This window comes from Haliaeetus albicilla, chromosome W, assembly GCF_947461875.1.
Source record: "Haliaeetus albicilla chromosome W, bHalAlb1.1, whole genome shotgun sequence".
NCBI classification, from domain to species: Eukaryota; Metazoa; Chordata; class Aves; order Accipitriformes; family Accipitridae; genus Haliaeetus; species Haliaeetus albicilla.
Window position 1 is genome coordinate 9,350,169 of NC_091515.1, and position 20,863 is coordinate 9,371,031.

The 20,863-nt window shown below is 45.0% G+C and overlaps 1 protein-coding gene across 11 annotated transcripts in view; it reads left to right on the plus strand.

Annotated features, from left to right (window-relative positions):
- The window catches only part of CELF4 (CUGBP Elav-like family member 4), a 730,638-nt gene that overhangs the window by 651,219 nt on the left and 58,556 nt on the right, over window positions 1-20,863 (plus strand). For 5 of the 11 annotated variants that reach the window (XM_069774864.1, XM_069774860.1, XM_069774861.1 and 2 more), the window contains exons 9-11: window positions 9,693-9,758; window positions 11,433-11,513; window positions 17,553-17,696. In XM_069774864.1, the coding sequence (XP_069630965.1) occupies window positions 9,693-9,758; window positions 11,433-11,513; window positions 17,553-17,696 (291 nt within the window). The remainder of the gene's footprint in view (window positions 1-9,692; window positions 9,759-11,432; window positions 11,514-17,552; window positions 17,697-20,863) is intronic. The other 6 variants (XM_069774870.1, XM_069774871.1, XM_069774868.1 and 3 more) reach the window with 3 other exon arrangements.

The following is a 20,863-nucleotide window of genomic DNA, read 5'->3' on the forward strand; positions in this document are numbered from 1 at the left end:
GATATAAGCCAGCCACTAATTGCTTGGGGTTAGAAAGAAATTTTCATCACTAGGCAGCTTACTCCATCATTGTTCATTATGGGATTTTTCACACTTTCCTGTGTAGCATTTGTTACTGGCACTGCCCTGTGTTTCGGCATGTCTGTGCTTCTAAATGCAAGGGTAGAAATAAAACATTAAAGCTGAGCATGCAATTGCACTAACATTATAGAGAAGAAAAGAACATGCCAGTCCCCATCCAAAGTCAGCATCTTCCAAACAACTTTCTTTTATGGTATATCTCTCATTCTGAAAGTGGTTAGGAGTGCTGCAGTATTAGGTACATAACCATAGTCTTGCTACGATTATGACTTGCCATATATTGCTTAAAGCCTGAATTTTGCTCTCAGATACTCTTTCATACTCCACAAAAAACTCAAATGTGGGTTCACACCATTAGATCCTGTAGCAGAATGATCTTTGCTGTCTGAAAATAGCAAAACGGGACAATCAAAATCTGTAGAGGCATGAAATCCACATCATTCAGACACAAATAAATCCCATTAATTGTGCAGTTTGTCTACATGTCCACCTTTGTGTCTAGCTATAATATTTTTGATGATGCATCTAAAAGACACCAGAACTCCACAGTCTTTGCACTATAAAAATGGGTCCGTACCATGTAATTGTATTTACTCTGTAGTTTCACTCTTTTTTTTTTTCTGTCTTCCCCTGTGCTCTTTCTTTAAGATTCCCTTTGTCTGAAGCAGGGACACACACAGTATGATTTGAGTCAGACTACTGAACCATCGCATGGCTTTGGGGCAAAGGCAAGAGTAGGTTGAACAACCCTACTGACTAGTTCTCTGATCACAGCCCCAGTCCCTGCAGGAGTTAGCTTTTTCTATGGCTCTGGCCAGGCTACGGATCCATGCAGTAGCACTAGGAAACCATTCCTTGCAGACATACTCTTTGCAAGCCATGCTTTTACCATCTCCAAACTCATCCAGCACATAATGCCTCACAATGCACTTTTTGGCATGGACAGAATAACAAGGGAGTAAATATTTCCCCTTCCACTAGTCTAAGCCCCTCTGGAGATCTGACCTTTTTGTGTATTAATGCCTGCCCTTCAGTCTTTCAGCTTGCAGAGCTATTGAACATGGCAATGTGTCACAACCTATAGTGGGGACAAGGAGCATAATCTGTTATGCCATGATCTTGTGAGTCACTTTGCAGCAGCACAAAAGCATTTGCCATTTCCACATTAGCCATAGTAACAGGGATTGTGCTCTTTTGCCAAAGCTTCTTAGCCACCCAGAGCCCAGTACCTCTCTTGTAACAGTGTGTGATGTACAATAACAGTGGAGACCATCTGCACTGGTTTCTGCTGTGTCTCATACCATCAGCACATCTGTTACTCTGGTAACAGGTCCTGCCCTACTGGATTGCATTGTGAAGGTCTGGACAAAATGCTTGCTCCACAAATAAAGCCTTCTTGGGGAGAGAAGGGGAGGGAAAGGTGAGAAAATAGGGAGAGCAAAGGGCAGCAAACAAGAGAGAGAGGGGATTGGCTGTCAAAGGATCAGTGAAATGAAAGAACTGGAAGGAAGCACAGAGCAGAGCCCCCAGAAAAGAGTGAGGATGGCTGTGTGGTCCTCTGCCCAGTGATGTGCCCAGGAAGAAGCAGAAATACACCCCATAGCATCCGACAGCTCCCAAACAAACTTATTCCTCCTGGGCCAAGGGATGTCCAGCTTGACCAGAGCCAGGGATGGATCCAGTGGTATGGCAACTTTGTGGAACCTCAGATGGGGAATGCTTTCCAGGATGCTGTGTTCTTCAGTGCATTTGGTCTGGGCTTATGTTGCTGAGGAAAACAAAAGCAAAGTTCCCTCAGTTGCTCATAATACATTAAAAACGTGTCATCTCATTTACTGTTCTCAGGCACACAGTGGTTCTGTTTCTGACTGCCCACCACTGCCAGGACTAGCTCTCTCTCTCCTCTCTGCAGACAGAAAAGAGGTCCCCCCACTCCTCTTTGGTTACACTGTGGGTACATCTGGGCTAGCAAGACAGCAAGATCCACTTCATACCCTATTGGGGGCCCAGCCCTCTCCAGTGAGGATTAGCTGTCTGTACAAATGTGCAGCCAAGCCTTTATACCCACATGTTTCCAAGCCACTGCTGAGATTGGCAGTAAAGGTGTCCCCCACGGGTGAATTCCTGTGCTGTAGAAACTCTTGTCTTATGAACTGAACCGAGACCATCAATTCATTTTCTTTGGCTCAACAAAGAGCTATCAGGCAGTAACCAGTTCACCGATTGCCAGCAGAAAGAGGATTCAAAATTCCATCTGTAATTATTACCATTACCCAAGCTAATTTTGTAGGGGAGGAGTTACCGGCATGCTAATATGACAGCCTTATCTATTAGCCCGTCAATTAGCTAGCAGGGCTTCTGATGGGCAGGCTGCTGCTCTGGACCAGTCAGTCCAGGATCAGTCCTGATCACGACAGACACCATCCAGTGGCATTGGGCAAGATCAGGGCTTCACTTGTCCAGGAAGAGAAAGGGACTGACTTCCCCCACCCCAGTGCCCACCCTGACATTTCAGTCCTGAAAGATGTCAGACAAGAAGAGTTTAGAGAGGAGGTGAATCAGAAGAACAGAAAAATAGTGACCTGCCTGCACCTGTAGAACATCCGGGATGAAAACCAAGCCCCAAAGCATTCAGTCCAGACATACACCATGCTCTAGAAAAGTGCCTGGCTCAGAGGCCTGGAGGCTAAGTTATTACGGGAAATCTTTGGCTGTGTTCTGTTTGTCCACCCTAAATCTCCAGGTGAGAGCTTTCCTGTTCATGTTTTGTATCAGCAGTTCCAAAACTGCAACAGTGAGCAACAGAAACATCATTATGACTAGGAAGTACTTATTTGACCCATTTGTAACAATCTGCTATGTGCCATAAACCATGCTTTACTGGTAAAATAAATAAGTGAAGGAATGCACTCATTAAAAATATAATAACAAGTTGCCATCTTCAATTGTAGTCTAAGCTACTTTAATGATGCCATGTACTTCCAACAATCATGCTGCAGCCATAATGAATGAGGTTGTTTAAGGCAGTTGTGTGGGAGCCTTTCCAAAGCCGAAGTATTTTCTCCTCTGATCTGGAAGAAGTGTAAATACAAATCAGGCTCTGTGCTGATGTTTTCAGAGGCATCTAAGTGAGTTAAGACCTTGAGCTTTATTTTTAAAGATGACTTAAACTGAGCTCCCCCAAAATATGGAGTTAGAGTGCCTTAATAGCTTTTAAAACCTGACCCTGATGTATGTATTTATGGCCTTAGGCAAAGGGAGGGAAGTCTGATCCTGACTCCAATGTTGACTTAGTTTGTCATCTTGGCCAGCTACCTCCACCTATCTGCATTTCTGAGTCTTTTGTGTCTTTCTTGCTTTGTCCACTGGAAGCTCTTCATTGCCAGACACGACTCCTATCACAGTTTTGCACAACACCCATCTCAGCAGGGGCCTGATTAGAGATGGGGCTTGGAGGTGGGACTATTAAGAAAATAATAAAGAGAATCCTGATTTCCAGGGATGAACTATATGAGGTTTATAGTAGGCCCATATGTTGTCCCATACAAGCATCTACAATACCTGGGGATGCTACCAAAAGGGCTTTTCCAACTAACAGGATGGAGCACAGGGCACATATGCCCTGGATTTCTTGGCTCCTTTGACATGGGGAAGAGACAGTGGGACATGTCTTTGGCTGAGGGGTGTCCAGACCCTAAATAGCGAAACTAAACTAAAATACAGAATCAGTCTCTGTTTTCTGCCGGATCAGCACATTCTTTCTGTTATTGCAGTTATTGTTGTGTCTGAATACCTAATTAATTACAACAGTAAACGCTGGCTTCTTTAATCACAGCATCAGCTGTCCTAATCAATCTTAATAATATGGAATCTGTACTATGGCACCCATGAATTTTAATCTACATAAATTTCTTAAGACCTCTCGCAAGCTTGTTGTATGAAATGATATAATTATGGATATAGATTAGGGCTGTAGAGAGTGATTTAAATTGGATTTAAGGAGAAGGTGAATAGAGCCCTCCCACTCATTTATTTATTTATTTATTTATTTTAATCTTGGCCTTCACATAGATTTATTTTTTTTTGCTATCATTATTTTATTTCCCCCCCACTGACTGAACAGCACTGCCTCTCTTTGATCGCCTTCCTCCCCCAGCCACCAACCCAGACGTGATAGTGGACAAGCTGCAGCTCCTGGGAGAGGTGTAAAATACCTCCAGGACAGTGAGAGGAATGAATAGATGGGGCAGAGCACAAAGCTGTGGATCCAGGTAGTAACATGTTTTTGTAGACCCATGCGGGGAGCAGCACTGCCAAATAGAGTGAAATAGATGGAATAAGCATGTCTGTCACTAAATGCATAGGCCATCAGAAGCAGGGGATGAAGAGGATATCACATAGGTGTAAGGTTTGCTGACTCCTTCCACCAAGTGAAACCCCAGGATGCCTTAGGGGCCCAAAATGTGCCAGATGCTGCTTTTGTCTCTCAGAAGCACTGGGCCCCTCTGATTTCAGAGAGCAGAGTTCCTTGGCTTTCTCTTACCTTGAGCTGGAACAGGGAGACTGTCCCATACCCCAGTGAGGGGAATGGAGGGCCCACTTTTGATGGGGGGACCATCATCCTTTTTCCTCACCACACCCACTGGCTTCAGTGCAGCTCCTCCTGATTTACACCCCTGACCATCACAGCAGACTCCAGCCCCCTGTCCCCTACAACCATTTTCACGTGGGGCACCCATATAACAGCCCATCTTGGCCAGACACCGTAGCTGGGTTACTGACATCTCAGGAGGGATTCTTTATAGAACATCACTTAAACCAATTTTATTTATTTTTAACAACGTGCTTCAATCTGCCACCTCCATCCCTTCATTCTCTGACAAAAGCTAAATGTCAGGCCTAACACTGGCTGAATGCCCCTTTAAAAAGTTGGATTGCAATCTAGAGATATATCAGTAGTAAGAAAGCTTCCTGGTGTTAATTTTAAAGCACTGGTATTTCATGCTGACTTGGGAAATCATCCTTGGTTTTTGGCATCAGGCAGAGGATTTGGAATGTGACATTAACGGATCTACTTTCTTTGAAGGACTTGGGAGTCATTTCTTGACTTCTGCCTAATGAATAAGTGCTGCCTTCGTTAAATTTATATTTATGGCCATATAGTAGGTCATTGGCTTGTTTTATGTCTCCAGGTTTATGGAAGGTTATCTGCCATAGTCACCTTGTGGCATCTTGGCCAGGATCATCTTACAAAGAGACAGTTGTATCTAAGCAGGATTTTTCCCATGGAGATATGGAAATGATCAAATTAATATAGAGGCAACGTCCAGGGATAAGGCTCTTGCCCTGAGCTGCCAAACGAAGTTACTATTAGCATCTGTTTTCACAGTACACCTTTAGTTTGCCACGGCAAGGCCAGATCCTCAGCTTCTGCAAAGAAGCAAGGCTACCTGGACTTCAGCGGGCCTGACGTGATTGACAGTTGTTCTCTGGCTTCTCAGGAGCCTCTCTGCTTCTTCGACTTCACCAGCTGATCCTCAGTTTGTACATTACATCACGTATAATCTGTTAAATGTCTGTATGTTGGACTAAGATCTCCATGAATCTGACCACAAGAAAAGGTATTTCAAATGTTATCTATTGTCACATTTGCACAGATAGTCACCAGCACATCCAAGGTCTTTTGGGTAATGTTATGACTTAGATTTGTGCTAGTTCCAGTCCAAAAGCCCCTTTAAGGTGCTTTATGATATCCATGTCCCTCATCTAGTGCCTCCTATATTCCTATAGCTCTTACCAGGCCTTACTCAGCTATTGATCTTCTGGGCCACAGTAGGCTTACACCCTGGCACAGACAGCACACATGCTCATGATCAACTAATATTTGCAGTAACAGAAAAGACTAGCCATCTGGATGGGGACAAAAGGTGGCTGAGACAGGGTAACCCTCCTACCTTAGCAGAGCATGATGTATGTGAAGGCCACAGGGGTGCACACCTTAATAAGCTATGTGTATCTTATGGAGGAATAAAGCAACCTTCCCTTATGGCGTCCTTGTGCTGAGACGCATAAGCGATTCATGTCTCCCCAACACTTTGAATTTTAGCACATGGTGTGCTCCAGCCTACAGTCACATGTAACCCCTGGCGCGAGTTGGCTCTGGATCGTGAGCCCCTCGTACATCTGAGCCCTTGCTGAACTTCTGGGTCATCAGCATGTATGAGGGCAGTCACTTTACTGAACACGGCATGGCTACAACTTCCTCAAATGTCTAATCTGTGTCTTGAGATTTCTGGATCAATACCAGCCATTGGCTTCATCCACACTACAGCTGGGAATGTAGGCAGTTATGTCCTTCACTAGGTTTAATTCCTCTGGCAGAGTGAGCAGCAGCATGAAGATATGCTCACAGCTGCCCAAGCTACCTTGGCTTTGTGCTGGGGTACTCAGCCAGCCCTGGACTCTGTGTCCCTGCATCTTCACAGGCCATGTTGGCCAGCATGGACCCATCCACTGCACTGAAGTCACATCTTCATTTGCTGAGTAAACACTCTTTGAGCTAAGGAAGACAAGCTCTTCAGCAAGCAAGGGCTTTGTTTTTAAGAGCTGCAAAGTTAAATTCCTGCAGGTGGTGACTCACCACAACTGCTCTTCCCTAACAGCCAAGGTAGGGTATGACACAAGTAAAACACAGAGACCCAAGCCAGGGGCTGCTGCCTCCTTGTGCTGTCTAGTCCTACAGCCCAGGGATGCTTTCAACTCGCTCCTTTTCAAGAGCATCCAGGGATGGTTGGGTCAGTGTTAGGGTCCTGTGTGTTACACCAGACACCCTGTATCATCTCTACCTATGAGTAAGTGATTGCCAGCTTGGAGCAAATCTGACTGAAGACAGGGGACAGTCTTCCCGCTGGCTTGCATGTCCTGTGAGCTAGGAGGAAATTCCCTGAGTGATTTGGGACACAAGGCAGCCTCCTAAGAAACAAACACCTGGTTAGATACTATGCTTGTGGAAAAGTCATTAAGACTCAGGATAATAATTAACTCTAAAAGCTTTGTGTGGGAGGGAAAAAGCCTGCATTTAAAGGCTTGTTGTCCCAAACCCTTTAAATAAAGCATTTGTCCAGTTTTGATGTTTAATCTTAAAGGTCTTAAATTATTGTCATTGTATGTTTCCTAAGCAGAATGGCTTAGTTGCAATGGGCAGAGTATGGCTCCGAAGGCGGGTGAGATGTCCACAGATGGGGTAAGGAGAGCAGCTCTGCACTGAGCCAGGCGGTCCTGTTCAGGACAGAGACTCAGCTATAGCTGGGAGAGTGGGCAGTTCCCGCGTGTGCCCAGCTAAAGCAAGGAATAAAGGAAAGGACCACAGTCAGACAGGTAGTGCTCAGTGACTCCTTCTGTTATAAATGAAGAGGCAGTCATTGCTAATTGTCAGCATGTCAGAGAAAGAACGAGCATGCTTGAGTCCAGCCTCAGCTGGAAGGAAGGAAATGCTGTGAATGTATCTCCTGAGCAGCGGAGACAACTTTTTCTTCTAGCTTTATAAACAGATGAGTGCAACCAAGGAAGGGCAGTTGGCTTTGGGGCAGACACAGTGGATCATTTCCTTTACTGCAGACTGCAAAACCATAGCTGCCTTATACAGATTTGCTCCCTTTACCACCTGTCCCCTGACCTTCCTCAGGAGATAGCTTCTACCTGACAGGACTTGGTCATTTTGGGGAGGTCCGAGTTATTATGATCCATTCTCCTAAAGGATTGAAGGAACTGGTGTATCACTCAACTTTTCACAGCCATTCAGTTTTCTTCTGGAGCAATATGCTCAACATTCTGTTTTTAGAGGAAAACAGTTTTGAGCAGAGGTTAAAAACAATAGACTTTAGTTGCTTCCTTCTTCAAGAAGGCAGGAATAAGTGGAAATGGTTCTTATACTTTCCAAGCATTTCCTCCAGTTTCCTGGAGCATCTACTTTCTAAAAATATAGCTTTGAATCTCTACTATGCCTTCCACTGATGTCCCACAGGTTTTAATATATTGTCCCCACACCCCTTTTCAAGGGGTGAAAATCCTTACAGTCAGGCAATGCTTTCCTATTTCACATACATACATATTGAGGGATGTGTCAAAAGTCAGCTAGGAACTCAACCAAAGAAATTCCAACCTAACATTGTAATCCCACTTATTTCTCCCTGTGAATACCCCATCCTCATAGTCCTTGTGATCCAATAAAGCCCATAATGAACAGGAGCATCTAAGACTTAGCCAGCTAATCGGGTTTTTCCTCTCCAAATTTGGTCTTCTCACCATTCCTCCTTGTATTTTGGGAGAAAAGTGCAAGACCTTGCAAGCTTCCCTCATGATCAATGGTGATCTTTGAAGTTAAGGTTCAAGCTGGTATTTGCATCTGTAAGAAAGCACTTCGCCCATGTTCTTGGGTCTGTAAGACTCACATTTGCCAGCCTCCCCCACAGTTTGGCATACAGTCAATGTCTCTCCTGGGACAGGCCAGAGGCACTAGACTTCCTTCCAAGAGTCCCACACCTTTGCGTCCTCCAAGCCCTTGCCTCCAGCCTCCTACTCTGTGCTTGTAGGGATGAAGAAGGTGGGATGGAGGGAGGAAAGTGGCAGCTCCCTAAGGGATCATCCTACACATAAGAAGCCAGAGGGACTGTGTAAATGTAGAACTGTGCAGCACCAATACATACAAATTAAACTCATAACAAGAAGTGAAATATTAGGGCCAAGGTGACATTTGGACTGCAGGTTCAGCCAAGCTTTGCTTTAAATTTTTTATTGCTGCAGATAAAGAAAGAGCTTATCCAACATGTTTCTCTCTCTCTTTTTTTCTCTCCCTATTGACCAAAGGGGAAAAAGAAAAAAAAAAATCTTAACTAGCTTTGGTTGTATTTGAACTAGACTTCAAATTTTCACAAAAATAAACAGTTTGATGGGTGAGGAATGCACACTTGTAAAGAGAGAAAATGCACTTTGAAGCCAGCAAGGGACTGCATGCCTTACGCAGAGATTCACAGCATCCTCCGTTGAGCAGACAAGTAGTGTCCCCCTCTCCTCCAAGCAGCATCTCCTCTCACAGAGGGCTGCCTGGCAGCAACACAGTCCTTCGAAGGGATGTCGGTATGGCAGGAGGCACTGCTTTGTTCTCTTCTCCTTCCTCCTGCTATGCTCCTGTTGTTTTCTGCTCTGACTGAAAGTTCCATACAACTGTAGCTGTCATTGAGATCTGACTTTGCACAGCACTTAGCACAGTGTCGGTCCTGGCTTAAGATGAGGGCTCTTTGGGGTTGATTACTGCAGTGCCAAAAATTTGCATGATCAGAGGTGGGCTCCATAATTGAAGCTTGGGAAAGAAGGGAAGAGGTTTGTTTGCCCTCTGCTCCGAAGTCTCACAGGGGCTGGGGGACAGAGCCGTCCTGGCCATCATGGAGGACTCTGTTCAGTCCTGTCTGTAGAGTGAGCGAGCTGCTCCTCTTCTGGGACCTTCAGACCCTGGGTCTGTCTGTCTCACACCACATATTGATGAGAAAAGAGAAAAGAAGAGTGCCTGTCATGTTTTAACCCCTTAATTCCTTCTCTCTCTTGTGTCTCCACAGCACAGAGCCCCACTGCAGCAGACCCCTTGCAGCAAGCCTACGCTGGAGTGCAGCAGTACGCAGGTCGTTAGTATTAACACTTTCTCCCAATAAACCTTTCTTTTCTCTAAAGCCTTTAATTTCTGAATACACCAGAGGGTGCTGGGGGAAGGGAGGCATTTGCTGATACAGGAGCGAGCAGAGGGCCACAAACTCTCAGATAAAATTTGCACTTCTTGTGAAAACAAACATAAAGCCCAGGGTCTTCTCTCCCTAAGGAGGCAACCTCCTTCCTTTCCCCAAGGAAAGGCTCTCACTGACCTGTACCTTGGTGCAGCTTCATCAGCAGGACCAGGTCCAGTCTGCCTAACAGAGTGCACAAGTACAAAATCAGGCCACTGATTTGGAGGCCACTTTCTATAACAGGCATCCTGAGTGCTGCAGCGAGGAGGTGAGATGGGCAACCAGACCCTGCAGAGCCATTGCTGCTGTGTCTGGCAGGGTATGGTATATCTGCACATACCCTGATTTTAGGGTATGTCTACACTGGCCATAGCCCAGCTAGTTAGTTTGAGGCTTGCTTAGGAGCTACACAGACATACTTCTGGCTTCCCAACAGCTTTCTCCACGGCTCCCAATGGGTCAGCCTCCACTCACGTCACCCTGTATGCTGAGCAGCTCCTTTGCAGTTGATGGACTGACACCAGCCAAAGTGACCTGGTGCAGACCACGACCCCGCTGTGTTCAGCCTCCCCTCGCGAGGTGTCCATGGCCAACGTTGCGAGGAAGCTGCCACCCCAAAGTCATTATTTCCTGTGGTAACTGGAGCAATCATAGGCTCCCGCTGAGGAATGGCTATTATCTCATGTCAGCGCTGTATCTGGAAACTTAATTTAATTCTCCATGTAGGGCTTCATTTGCCGGTGTTTTAGTTATTGTCATTTATTGCTTGTGAGGTTTGATAGATGGGAAGCAGCTCAACCCTTTGAGCTGTTAATTAACCCCTCTGCACACACATGGCCCCTATCCCCCTCTCTCTGGGCTCACAGACGACCCGTACTCTGTATTTTTAGCAGCAAGGCACATCATCTACCATCTGTGGTACTGAATGGCTCCCCTTGTCTGCTTGGTGGGGGAGCTGAGGTGGGGAAAATTGTTTAATTGCTGCACACTGCTTCCACTGTGTTTGTGTGAAAGAGAGGAAGTCTCTATGGACATGAAAGAAAATGTATATCTGAGAGTGTATGTGCAACTGTGCCTGTACAGTGTGTGAGCATACGAAGGTTAGAGTAAGGGAGGAAACACATGTGTGAACTGTTTTTATGAGCATGTGAATTAATCAGGGTGCCAGAGAGATTACACAGGGAAACGTGTGCATGTGCTCTGCGCGTGGCTGTCAGCATGGGCATCAACGCATTGAGATCATGAATGACTGTGTTCGTGGTACCATCTGGGATGGTTATGCACCTCTGCTGGGACAGCTCTCAGCAGAGACCCCCCATTTACACTGTGTGGCTGTCCCCGATGTTACTGATGATGAAGCTGAAGGGAGGGTGCGTGCTCAGGACCACGTAGCACCTCCTGGAGTATGACCATGGTGCTTCCGCCACATCTCAGGCTGCATGAGATGGCCCTTCACAGAGCCAAAATGCAGGGGGAAAGCCCACCTCTAGCTTGGTGTGATGGTTTGGAGTGAAAGCTCCTTGCTTCCCAGCACTGAAATCTGTCCCTCTTTCTTCTCTCCCTTTCTCTCCCCTATAGCTGCTTATCCTGCTGCTTATGGCCAGATTAGCCAAGCGTTCCCACAGCCGCCTCCTATGATCCCACAGCAACAGAGAGAAGGTGAGTAAATGGGCTGTCCTCCTTTCTGGCCCCAGCATGCCATCCCCACCAGATTGGTTCCCCTCCTCATACACCTAGTGAGTATCCATTAAATGTCCAATTGCTTTGAACCCTTGGTCCCCCCATTTCCATGTGCAGCACGGCATCATTGGCACTAACAGTAGTATGCAGGAACATCCTCATGGGGAATCGCTGCTGAGATCTCCTCAGTTCCCAAGGAGGGGAGCTTGCTGATGTGCATGGCCCATGGAAAGACCTGCTAGCAACATAGGCAATGGCCAGTGGGGGGGGTCTGTGTTCGAGACAAGGAACAAGAATGCTGATAAAAATGCAATTGCATTGGAATAAAGAATTTAATAGGAAACACAGCACTAGTGGCCCTTCATTAGAAAACAGTAACATGATTTCAGGCACCTACTATTTAGAGAGAGAGGACCTGCTATTTAGAGGAGCTGATCTAGTGCTTTCAGCTTCCTTTGATAATCTGGAAACAGAAATCAGCCCTTTTAGAGTACAATCTCTATATCAGGATGAGATGAATCATGTAGTAAGAGTACCTATGTCTTTACATTGACTATGAGAGGAGCCTGGGTTATATAGTCCACAGGACTGGATGGTTTCACCGGAGACAGGAAAAGTAAGGAGAGGTGAATCTCCCACCATTGCATGTAAATATTTTGGGAGGTAACCGTGCCATGTAATATTCCCTTTACAGTCAGTGTGGAGCAGTGGGATCCTCAGAGGCACTCGGGTAGTCCCAACTGTCCTCCAGGGAGTCCACTGCTCCCTTTTGACAAGAAGAGGGAACTGCTTGCCTAAGTGAGGCATTTAAGCCAGGTGCTTCAGCTTAATGTAGACAATCTCATTTTAAATAATTACATTTCACCTTTTATCCTCTATTAGATCACTAATTCAGATATATTCTATGTTATACGTGTTATTATATATATATAATGACATTTAATATTTTAATATAGTCTAACAGTCAGAATGAAATGAATCAAGATTACACTATCAAACTAAAACATTCTGATGGCCTAGAACTACTTTGGGGAAGAAATCTCATTTTGTAAGAAAATTAGAAATGTCAGCATTTCGATCTAATTTGGAATTAATTTTTTTCCGATGTCAGAATTTCCTGGGGAACACAACTTCCAGCTCCTGATTAGCTCTAGTACATGTCCCTGCTGTGAGAACAGATGCACAGACCTAACGTATCATTACAGAGATGTTTCCCCCATGCTGAAGGACTTTGCTTTTTATTACTTACTGGGGCTAGATTAAGCATAGGACAAAATGGCGAGCAGATCATTGCTCAGCATAGCATTTTGCCAGGAACCATCAGAAACAAGGGGTAGCTGTTGTGCACACTTTGAAGACCCGCTGCCCAAAGACCCTTGTGTTCACAAGGCATGACATGTCTCTGTGGGTTGAGGGTGAGTGTCACCCAGTGGACAAGTTATCTCATAACTCCTCGCTCCTTCCTGTAAGCAGCTGGTATTGAGGATGGTTGGGGGCCACATATGTAAGATGAATCACCAGTCCAATGCAGGTTGCTGTTCCCAGTGTCCTCTGTTTTCCTGCAGTGTTTAGATGCTGTGCCTTTCTCTGCTGCTTGCTAGAGAGAGAATCTTTAAGGCATGACACTTCCTTTTAGTAAAGGGTCAAGATCTTTAAGCGTCTCTAACCTTTAACAGGAAAACACAGCAAGAAGGAACTCTGATAATAATAATGCTCAGTGCTGAGAAGAGTATGTTTGCAAGGATGTGCACAAACATTGATTCATTAATGAAGCAGCCCTACCACAACAATAACATTGATGATCACATTGTTAATAACAATGCTAACTCTCTGCTCCTGCATCCCGGTTGGATAACAAGCCCAGAGCCGCTTGGCTGCTGCAATGTTCCTGTGGAGATTAGTCATTACTTCCATGTGAGGGCTGAGGCTGCCGGCAGATGATGGGGTGGATAGGGTGGAACACATCCAAAATCATCAAAGCTAGAGATGAAGTCTTGATTCAGGCCATGTCAACCAGGCAAAACTTGGGGGTAATTCTAAATTTTTATGGTATTACTCATCTTGACGTAGTTTCTGAAACTCATAAGTACATTTGGATATTAAAATAAAGTGGTGCAGGCTTGTGACTCTTATCTGCCCCGTGCTCAAACATGCTGGGGACTGAATAGCAAGCAGATGCAGAAGCGGCAATGAAATTCCAGCCTCTGAGTATTTGCTGTAGGGGTGAGGTGTGCAGCTGATCAAAGGGCTGCAGGCTAACTTCACAGAACCTTATGGGACAACCCATTTTTAATTACTGTTGTAAGACCAGTGTAGTCACAGCCTTTCCTTATGACACTGATTCCTGGTGTTGGGGATGCAGTGACAGCTGATATCAGCACAGGTATATGGAGTTTACTCACGTTGACAGTGGACACCCAGGGATAGGTTGGTCTGCGGCTGCCCCATGCGAAAAAACTAACAATGAGCTGGAGGGTGAGCACGGGCAGAGCAATGGCATAGCAGCTCAGGTCTAACCAAGCCAAATCAACGTGGACACACCACAGAGTTCTCTACCATTTGTTTCTGTGCCCTCAGTCAAGGGTTTTTCCATTATCCAGTATGGTTTGCCTGTAATTTACAGACTATTCATAAACTATGCGTTATTTAAAACTTTTCTTTCCTTTTTGTTCAAATCAAGGCTATCTGTGCTTCTTGTGTATTAATGAACAGAAATATCTGTAACTTAAAGCCATAAAACCAAGAGCCATGTTAGATGTCAGGATAGAAATGAACCTTGATTCTCTTCTCATAATGTGTCATGAGGGTTAGATTTCAAGCTGACTTACGGGTCTTTTGAAAACCAAAATAAACTGTGTGGTAAATAATTATAGTACTGTATTCAGCCCTGAAATGCCAAGTATACTGATCTCCAATGATCCATTAACTCAGTCCAAAGTAAGACCTTTCTCTCCAACAAGACAGTTGGAGTCTTCACTAAGGTTTTGCCATTCCAGCTGTGATCTTCCTCTTGCTCCAGTGATCCTGAGTCCTTTGAAACTCATTGCATGTGTGCACTGAAAACTAACTTACCTTTTCATAGCATTCTGAGCTGAACAGCTCATGCCTTTGATTTCTTAAAAATATATACATATACACGAAGAGGTGGCCATACACATAAACACAAAATCTTCCATGGAGTGCCCAAATTAACCTGACTCAGGCAAAAAAAAAAAACCAACAAGGTAGGAGGGCTGAGGCAGACAGATCTTGTGTTGTGAATTCTTTACCAAGGAGTCTAACTGTGATGGGTAACTTACAGATGGATGGATTTAACAAGAAATTGCTTGTTAAATTCTAATGGCAGAATTTTCATGTGTGAGGATGGTAAAACAAATCAAACTACCCCAGGTTATTTCTCAGTAGCAGGTGCAGTTTTCAGCATTGGAAATTAGCAAAAACCCTCTGTAGCTGGGAACAGAATGAATTTGGCCTTGAATGTCTGAGTTGGTATGGGAAGCCACAGCATGGGTTTCCCAGCCACATTACAGAGCTGAACTGGGCTTTGAGGACAGTCTTTGCTTTTTCACATCCTCCTTGGTCTCTTCCTCTCAGTCTCTGAGCAGTGTGAGGCAAAGCTGATTTCAAGGTGAACTAAGGGTTGCTCTCTCCTTGAGCCCAACCTCTAAACCTGGTGTAGATGAAGTTGTGTGCCTCCTGGTCTGCCTTATGCCTTAGTAGGTGTTTCTCAGCACATGCAAGCAGAATCCCTACTCATCAACAACACATCCAAGACCCCAGGAAATGCAGCTGGTATTTTTGAAAGAATTTGCCAGTTTTAACAGAGCAAACTGCTGGCTTTGGTGATGTCAGTGGGAATTTTGCCACTAATTGCAGCAAAGCCAAGATTTTACCCATTCCATTATAATGTGGATCTCAAATCTCACAGCAGAAGTGCTCTGGGGCACATTCAGATGAAGGAATGAATTTTTCCCTGCTATTCTGGACCGTGGTCTTCTCCTGGGCAGAATTTTCTCAATTCTAACAGACACCTAAGGGGGTCGGTGTTTGTTTAACACTTTCAGACTGTTTCATATCCAGTTTACCATGCCAATAACTCCACATTGTGTGGAAATGAACTGCAGCAAGCGCAGAAGAAGGGATAGTTGCTGAGAGAGGATACTAAGGAAGAGGCAGACGGGAGGTGGGGGGAAGATGGAAAAGCTTGGCATGAAATAGGGGAGCCTGATTGTGGGCCACTGAGGTTCAAAAGTAATTTAGCTAAGCAGATGACCGGGTGCCTAATTAGTTAATTATCCCACTGTACCACTATCCCTCTATTTGGAAGAAACCCTGTTACCATTCTCATGACCTCTAGGAAATGCACAAGATGATGCAAAGGATCAGCTGTTCCTTCGTGACAGTCCTTTTAGCAAATTAGTGGGGAAAATTGTGCTTAGCAAATATTCATTAGGGCTTCATTTTCCATTAATCCAAAAGGAAATGTGGAGAGTCTGTGACTTCAAGCACGCTGAGGCCCAGGAATTTTAATGAGCTTTAAATGGGCATCTGTCAGAATCCTGACTTTGCCGTACTTCTCCCGCCAGCCGAGGAGATGAGTAATGGCTAATAAAAGGTGGGAGCATTTAGGAGAACTCCTCTCCCTAACAGGAAAGGCAAAGTTGTAATTTGCTGTGTTATGAGACCATAATTATGCCCTGATGAAGAAAACGAGAGTATTAAAAAACGCCTTCCTTCCCCACATTGTGTCCCAGATGTAAATGGGGGAAAGTTGGCTGAGTCAGGTCACAGGCTTGTAGGTACATGGGCTGGGTGGAAGGAGGATACCCTCCTTCCCTCTGTCCTCTTACCCTTGTGGCAAGGAGCATGCACTGTACCCCCTTCATCTCAAGCCCCCTGAGCAAAGCAGATATGGATATACCTGTTGAGGTCAGTACAGAGCTGAGCAGCAGCTCGAAGTACCTTTGGAAATAAGACCGTGAAAAAAACAATCCGTGCCTCCTCAAACTACGGAGTTTTCTGCTAGTGAACACTGCAAGGGGTTTAAATGCTTGGGGGGTTGTTTGTTTGCTGTTCTTGGGTTTTTTGTTGTTTTTTTTTTCCAAAAACCACTTAGACACCTGTTCCCTTTTGACTTTTGCTCATGTACAGCATCCTTAAAAATAAAAGTCACATTGAAAAGTTTCATTCTAGGCTATTTGACCAGAGGCAGATTCTCCCTTTTCTGCCCCAAAATACAATTTCAACAGAACATTTTTGAAGGGTCTCTACTTTAATAAAACTGCATATTCCAACTAAAGATTCCTCTCTGATATTTTTCCAAGCACCCTCTGAAGTCTGTAAGAGTATATGTTACAGCACTGAGGCAAAAAAGGCAGTTCCTCTTGTCCAGTAATTTGGATTTAAATCCATCTGTAATCTCTCTTGCAGAACCCTCTAGAATGGAGGACTTGGCCAAACTGTCCAGATTTGGGGGAGTCTTCAGGCTAAGTCAAGCTGGGGGGTTGAATGTAAAATTCCACAAAACAAAATAAGCCTGTGGGTTTGTGCATATCTTTCTACTTGTCATCACAGTCCTCACACAGGTACAAGAAAGATAATGAAAATTCTGCATGCAGACACTGAGAAGAGGCAAGGGTTAATGTGGGTCGCCCAAAACTCTACAGATTAAATGAGATTATGAGGAGCAAAGAAAAACTATGAACCACATTCTTTCATTCTTTTTGTTCTTATTCCTCCATTCTGTCTTTCCATGGCCACATGTGCTGGTGCACTCCTCTGTCTCTAGATTTTACCCTGGTGTCTGTCCTGGGAAGGTTAATGAAGTTAGTACAGCCTCTAGGTGACTTTATGAGTTCTTGGTCTTCTGCTTTGTCCATTCCTCTGAGAGTCTACAGACTGCTTCCTAGAGGTGACCCCTCACTAGTCAGAGAGAGGAGATGCCAAAGTAAATCTCCACCATGTGCTTCCTCATATCCTATTTCTCTCCATTCATGGGTCTTCTTTTTCTCTTGATAGGACCAGAGGGCTGTAACCTGTTTATCTACCATCTGCCCCAGGAGTTTGGGGATGCTGAGCTGATGCAGATGTTCCTGCCTTTCGGTAATGTCATCTCCTCGAAAGTGTTTGTGGATCGGGCGACAAACCAAAGTAAATGCTTTGGTGGGTAAAGATAACAAAACAATTAGATTCATCCAGGAAAGGGCTTTCTCTGAATACTTTACCTTTCAAACTGCTTTCTTTCTGCTTAAGCTTTATGATTTCTCTCAATTTACTCCCCCTTCCCTCTTTCTCTCCTAATTGTCTCCTGCTCAGAGGTGTCTGCGCTGCTTAGAGGTGAAGGTTTGGCATCTCACCAGCAGCAGGGTGCTGTGGCTGCTGGTGGTGGCATGGAAAATATCCTCCCTTGGAAGGGGAGGTGGGGAGGGTACAGAGAAGACTAAAACACCTGGAGCAAAATGGAGGGGGCTGGGGGGGTAGGTGAAATGCTGACAGGGTCAGCAGCGGGAGCATGTGTCAGAAGGGGAATTTCTGTACCTAATGAAAAGGAAAAACAGGTCATGGGGTTGAAGGGAAGACAGAGCTGTGGGGGCAGCTTTCCAGCAGCTGTGATGCATTAGACTGCAAAGGGGCAAGGGCTGAATATCAGCTGAAAGCCTGGTCTTCTGGGGGGTGGCTGCTCATTGGACTGCAAGCAGCCATGCTCTGAGCCTGCTGGACCTGAGCCAGCACCACAGCAGATACAGATAGACTGAGCGAACCCTGTGCCTCAGCTGACAGGCCATGCTAAGAGGCTGGGTTTGAAAGCTGCACCATGCTCACAGAGCTCTGGCATCACTGCTGGCTCAACCCCCACCAGCTGGAGCATAGAAAGAGCACAGCCTCAGCTGCCTGTGAGCCACCAGCTAGGGACATACTGAGCTGCACCCACAATGGGAAGGCTCAGCCAGCCAACAGCCAGGTGGTGATGTGTGCATGGTGTCTCAGTGGGATCCCACTGTTTGCAAAGATGTTGCTGTCAAGGGTCCCTTCTGGCAGCTCAGTGGCATGGGGACCCCAACACATTTGATCCCATCCCACCTGGTGGATAGGGGATCTTCCCATCTATGTGCCCACCACTGGGATGTGTAATTTCTGGTTCTCCATCACCCACGCTCTTTGCAGACCTTCCCTGAGAAGTGCAATGGGACAAACTATTGCTTTCCTTTTCCTGTTACTTGCAGCTGATCTGGACTCTGTCTCTCAGGTGTACTTCCAGAGTTAAGCATTACTGGAGTTTCATTAGATTTTTAAAGCCACTTTCAGTCTGCACACTATGCTTCCCTTCCATGCTGCCTTCCCCCTCCCGGACAGCCCACCTCCCAAAATGCTTACCTCATCCCTTGCTAGCTATGGTGCATGTCAGACAATACTTCCAAGAGTTTCATGCCCCTTCTCTATACATAGTTCCTCCTGCCCATCCACAGAGGGTTGGAACAGGCTACTTTCCCCTTTGATTGAAGGAACTCTGTCCCCTGATGTCAGAGGACACAGCATTCCCTTTCAGCAGTAGTCATTGAGTTGCTGCACTCTCAAGAACTCACGGAATGGAGGACAAAGAGTTTGGTGTGAAGAGGCAGTTGGGAAATTCAAATGAGAAATTATGAATTAGCCCCATTTTCTCCAGAGCCCACCTGCTTTTTTAGAGCTTTAACCATATAAAAGCACATAACAAGATGAACTCTAGGTGACATTGAAAATTAATGCCTCAAGGATATCCACAGTTTAGCAATGGACCTTTGGCAATGAAATTGCCATTCCTATCATAAATATTTAGGAGACTAGTTCTCCACATATTGACAAGTGGGAAGACCAAAGGTAAATGGAGAAATGAGGTGAGAGCCAAGTCCAGTAAGCGAGAGTATCTTCTGGACAGGTATTCACCTTATCTCCTCTTAGCTCAAAGGCTTTCTGGCTACAAGGCTTCACAAAGGTAGCAACACATACCTAGCTTGTGGGGCAAGGGTTGTGGGGCTGGCTTTTTTGCTGCTTCCAAGGTACTGCGAGATTGTGGTTGAGAGCTGAGCAGGAATTGAGGGATCTTAGCAGATTTTTTTTCTTAACATTGAGTCTTAGTGGGCAAAACTAAACATCAGCTTGTTTGCCTGAAAGCAGGAAGGTACCCTTTGGATGTGTCAACTCAAGCGCACAAGCAAGCAAAAGCAGGGAATAGAGATTGCTAGTGGATTGTAGGCACCTTATATTAGCTTTTGAGACACAAATATCCAAGTCCAGTCAGTTTTGTGTCCCAGGGGTCAAGCCCCAATTTTCTCTGGCTTTAACTTACTTTCCCATAGAGCTGAGTGCTTGCTATGACTGTTGGTCTCAGACAGGCATGTTGAGTATGCTGCCATGTACACCACCTCCAGAAGGTTAGAAATAGCAGAAGTACATGTACCTAATTAGCACAAGTATGTCATGCTGCTCTTCAAAACTTCCCACCCTGCTGACCTTCAACTTTAAAGAACTGTAAAAATGTAGACAATATTACAGAATCAGGCCTTTCATTTGTTTTGCTAAGTTCACTGAAGCTGGTGCTGATTATAATTTTTTTTGTTCAGAAAATCAATTAAAAAAAATAAATTACTTTTTCCTAAAGGAAAAGAAATGATTTTGTTAACTTTGAAAGTAAGAAAACTCTTTCTTTTTCTGCTTAAACATTTTCCAAAACTCAACATGTAAAAACATATCATTTGCATTCTGTTTCACTTTTTTTTTAACCCAGCTAGAGCTCTCCAACTGGTAGTGTGTGGGGACAATTCTGGCCCCAGAAAGATATTACACCATTATATGACCTTTTAAAATATATCTGCTATGCAGATTCCAAGTAAATTGCTATAACAGAGTCTAGCCACAGGTTGTTGAGAAATTCTCAAGAAGTCCTGCTTTAGACAAACTTAGAAAATTCTATGGAGAAAAAAATCACCATGGTTTTTTCCCCCCAGGAACAGAAAATACTTCATTTGCTGCTCCTATCTCACTGTTGAACTACCTGTAAGCAGCAGGCCCAAACTGAGTGGGTTAGTAGAGCAGCATCTCAAAATAAGACTTTTATTCCTTCCCGTTTGGCTCTGAATTCTCCCCTGCATTTCCAGCACAGTTATCTCCTCTGGCCACTACTGGCAGGATAGTGTAGGGGCAGCTGGACTGTTAGGAAGAAAGCGATATCAGCCACAAGCCTTTCTCCTGGTTTCTGGAGTCCTTGACCCTGCAGAGAACCACTAGCACCTGCACGCGCTGAAGAAACCATGCTGTGGTCGTGAAACCTTTGACTTTCCCAATTCAGAGTC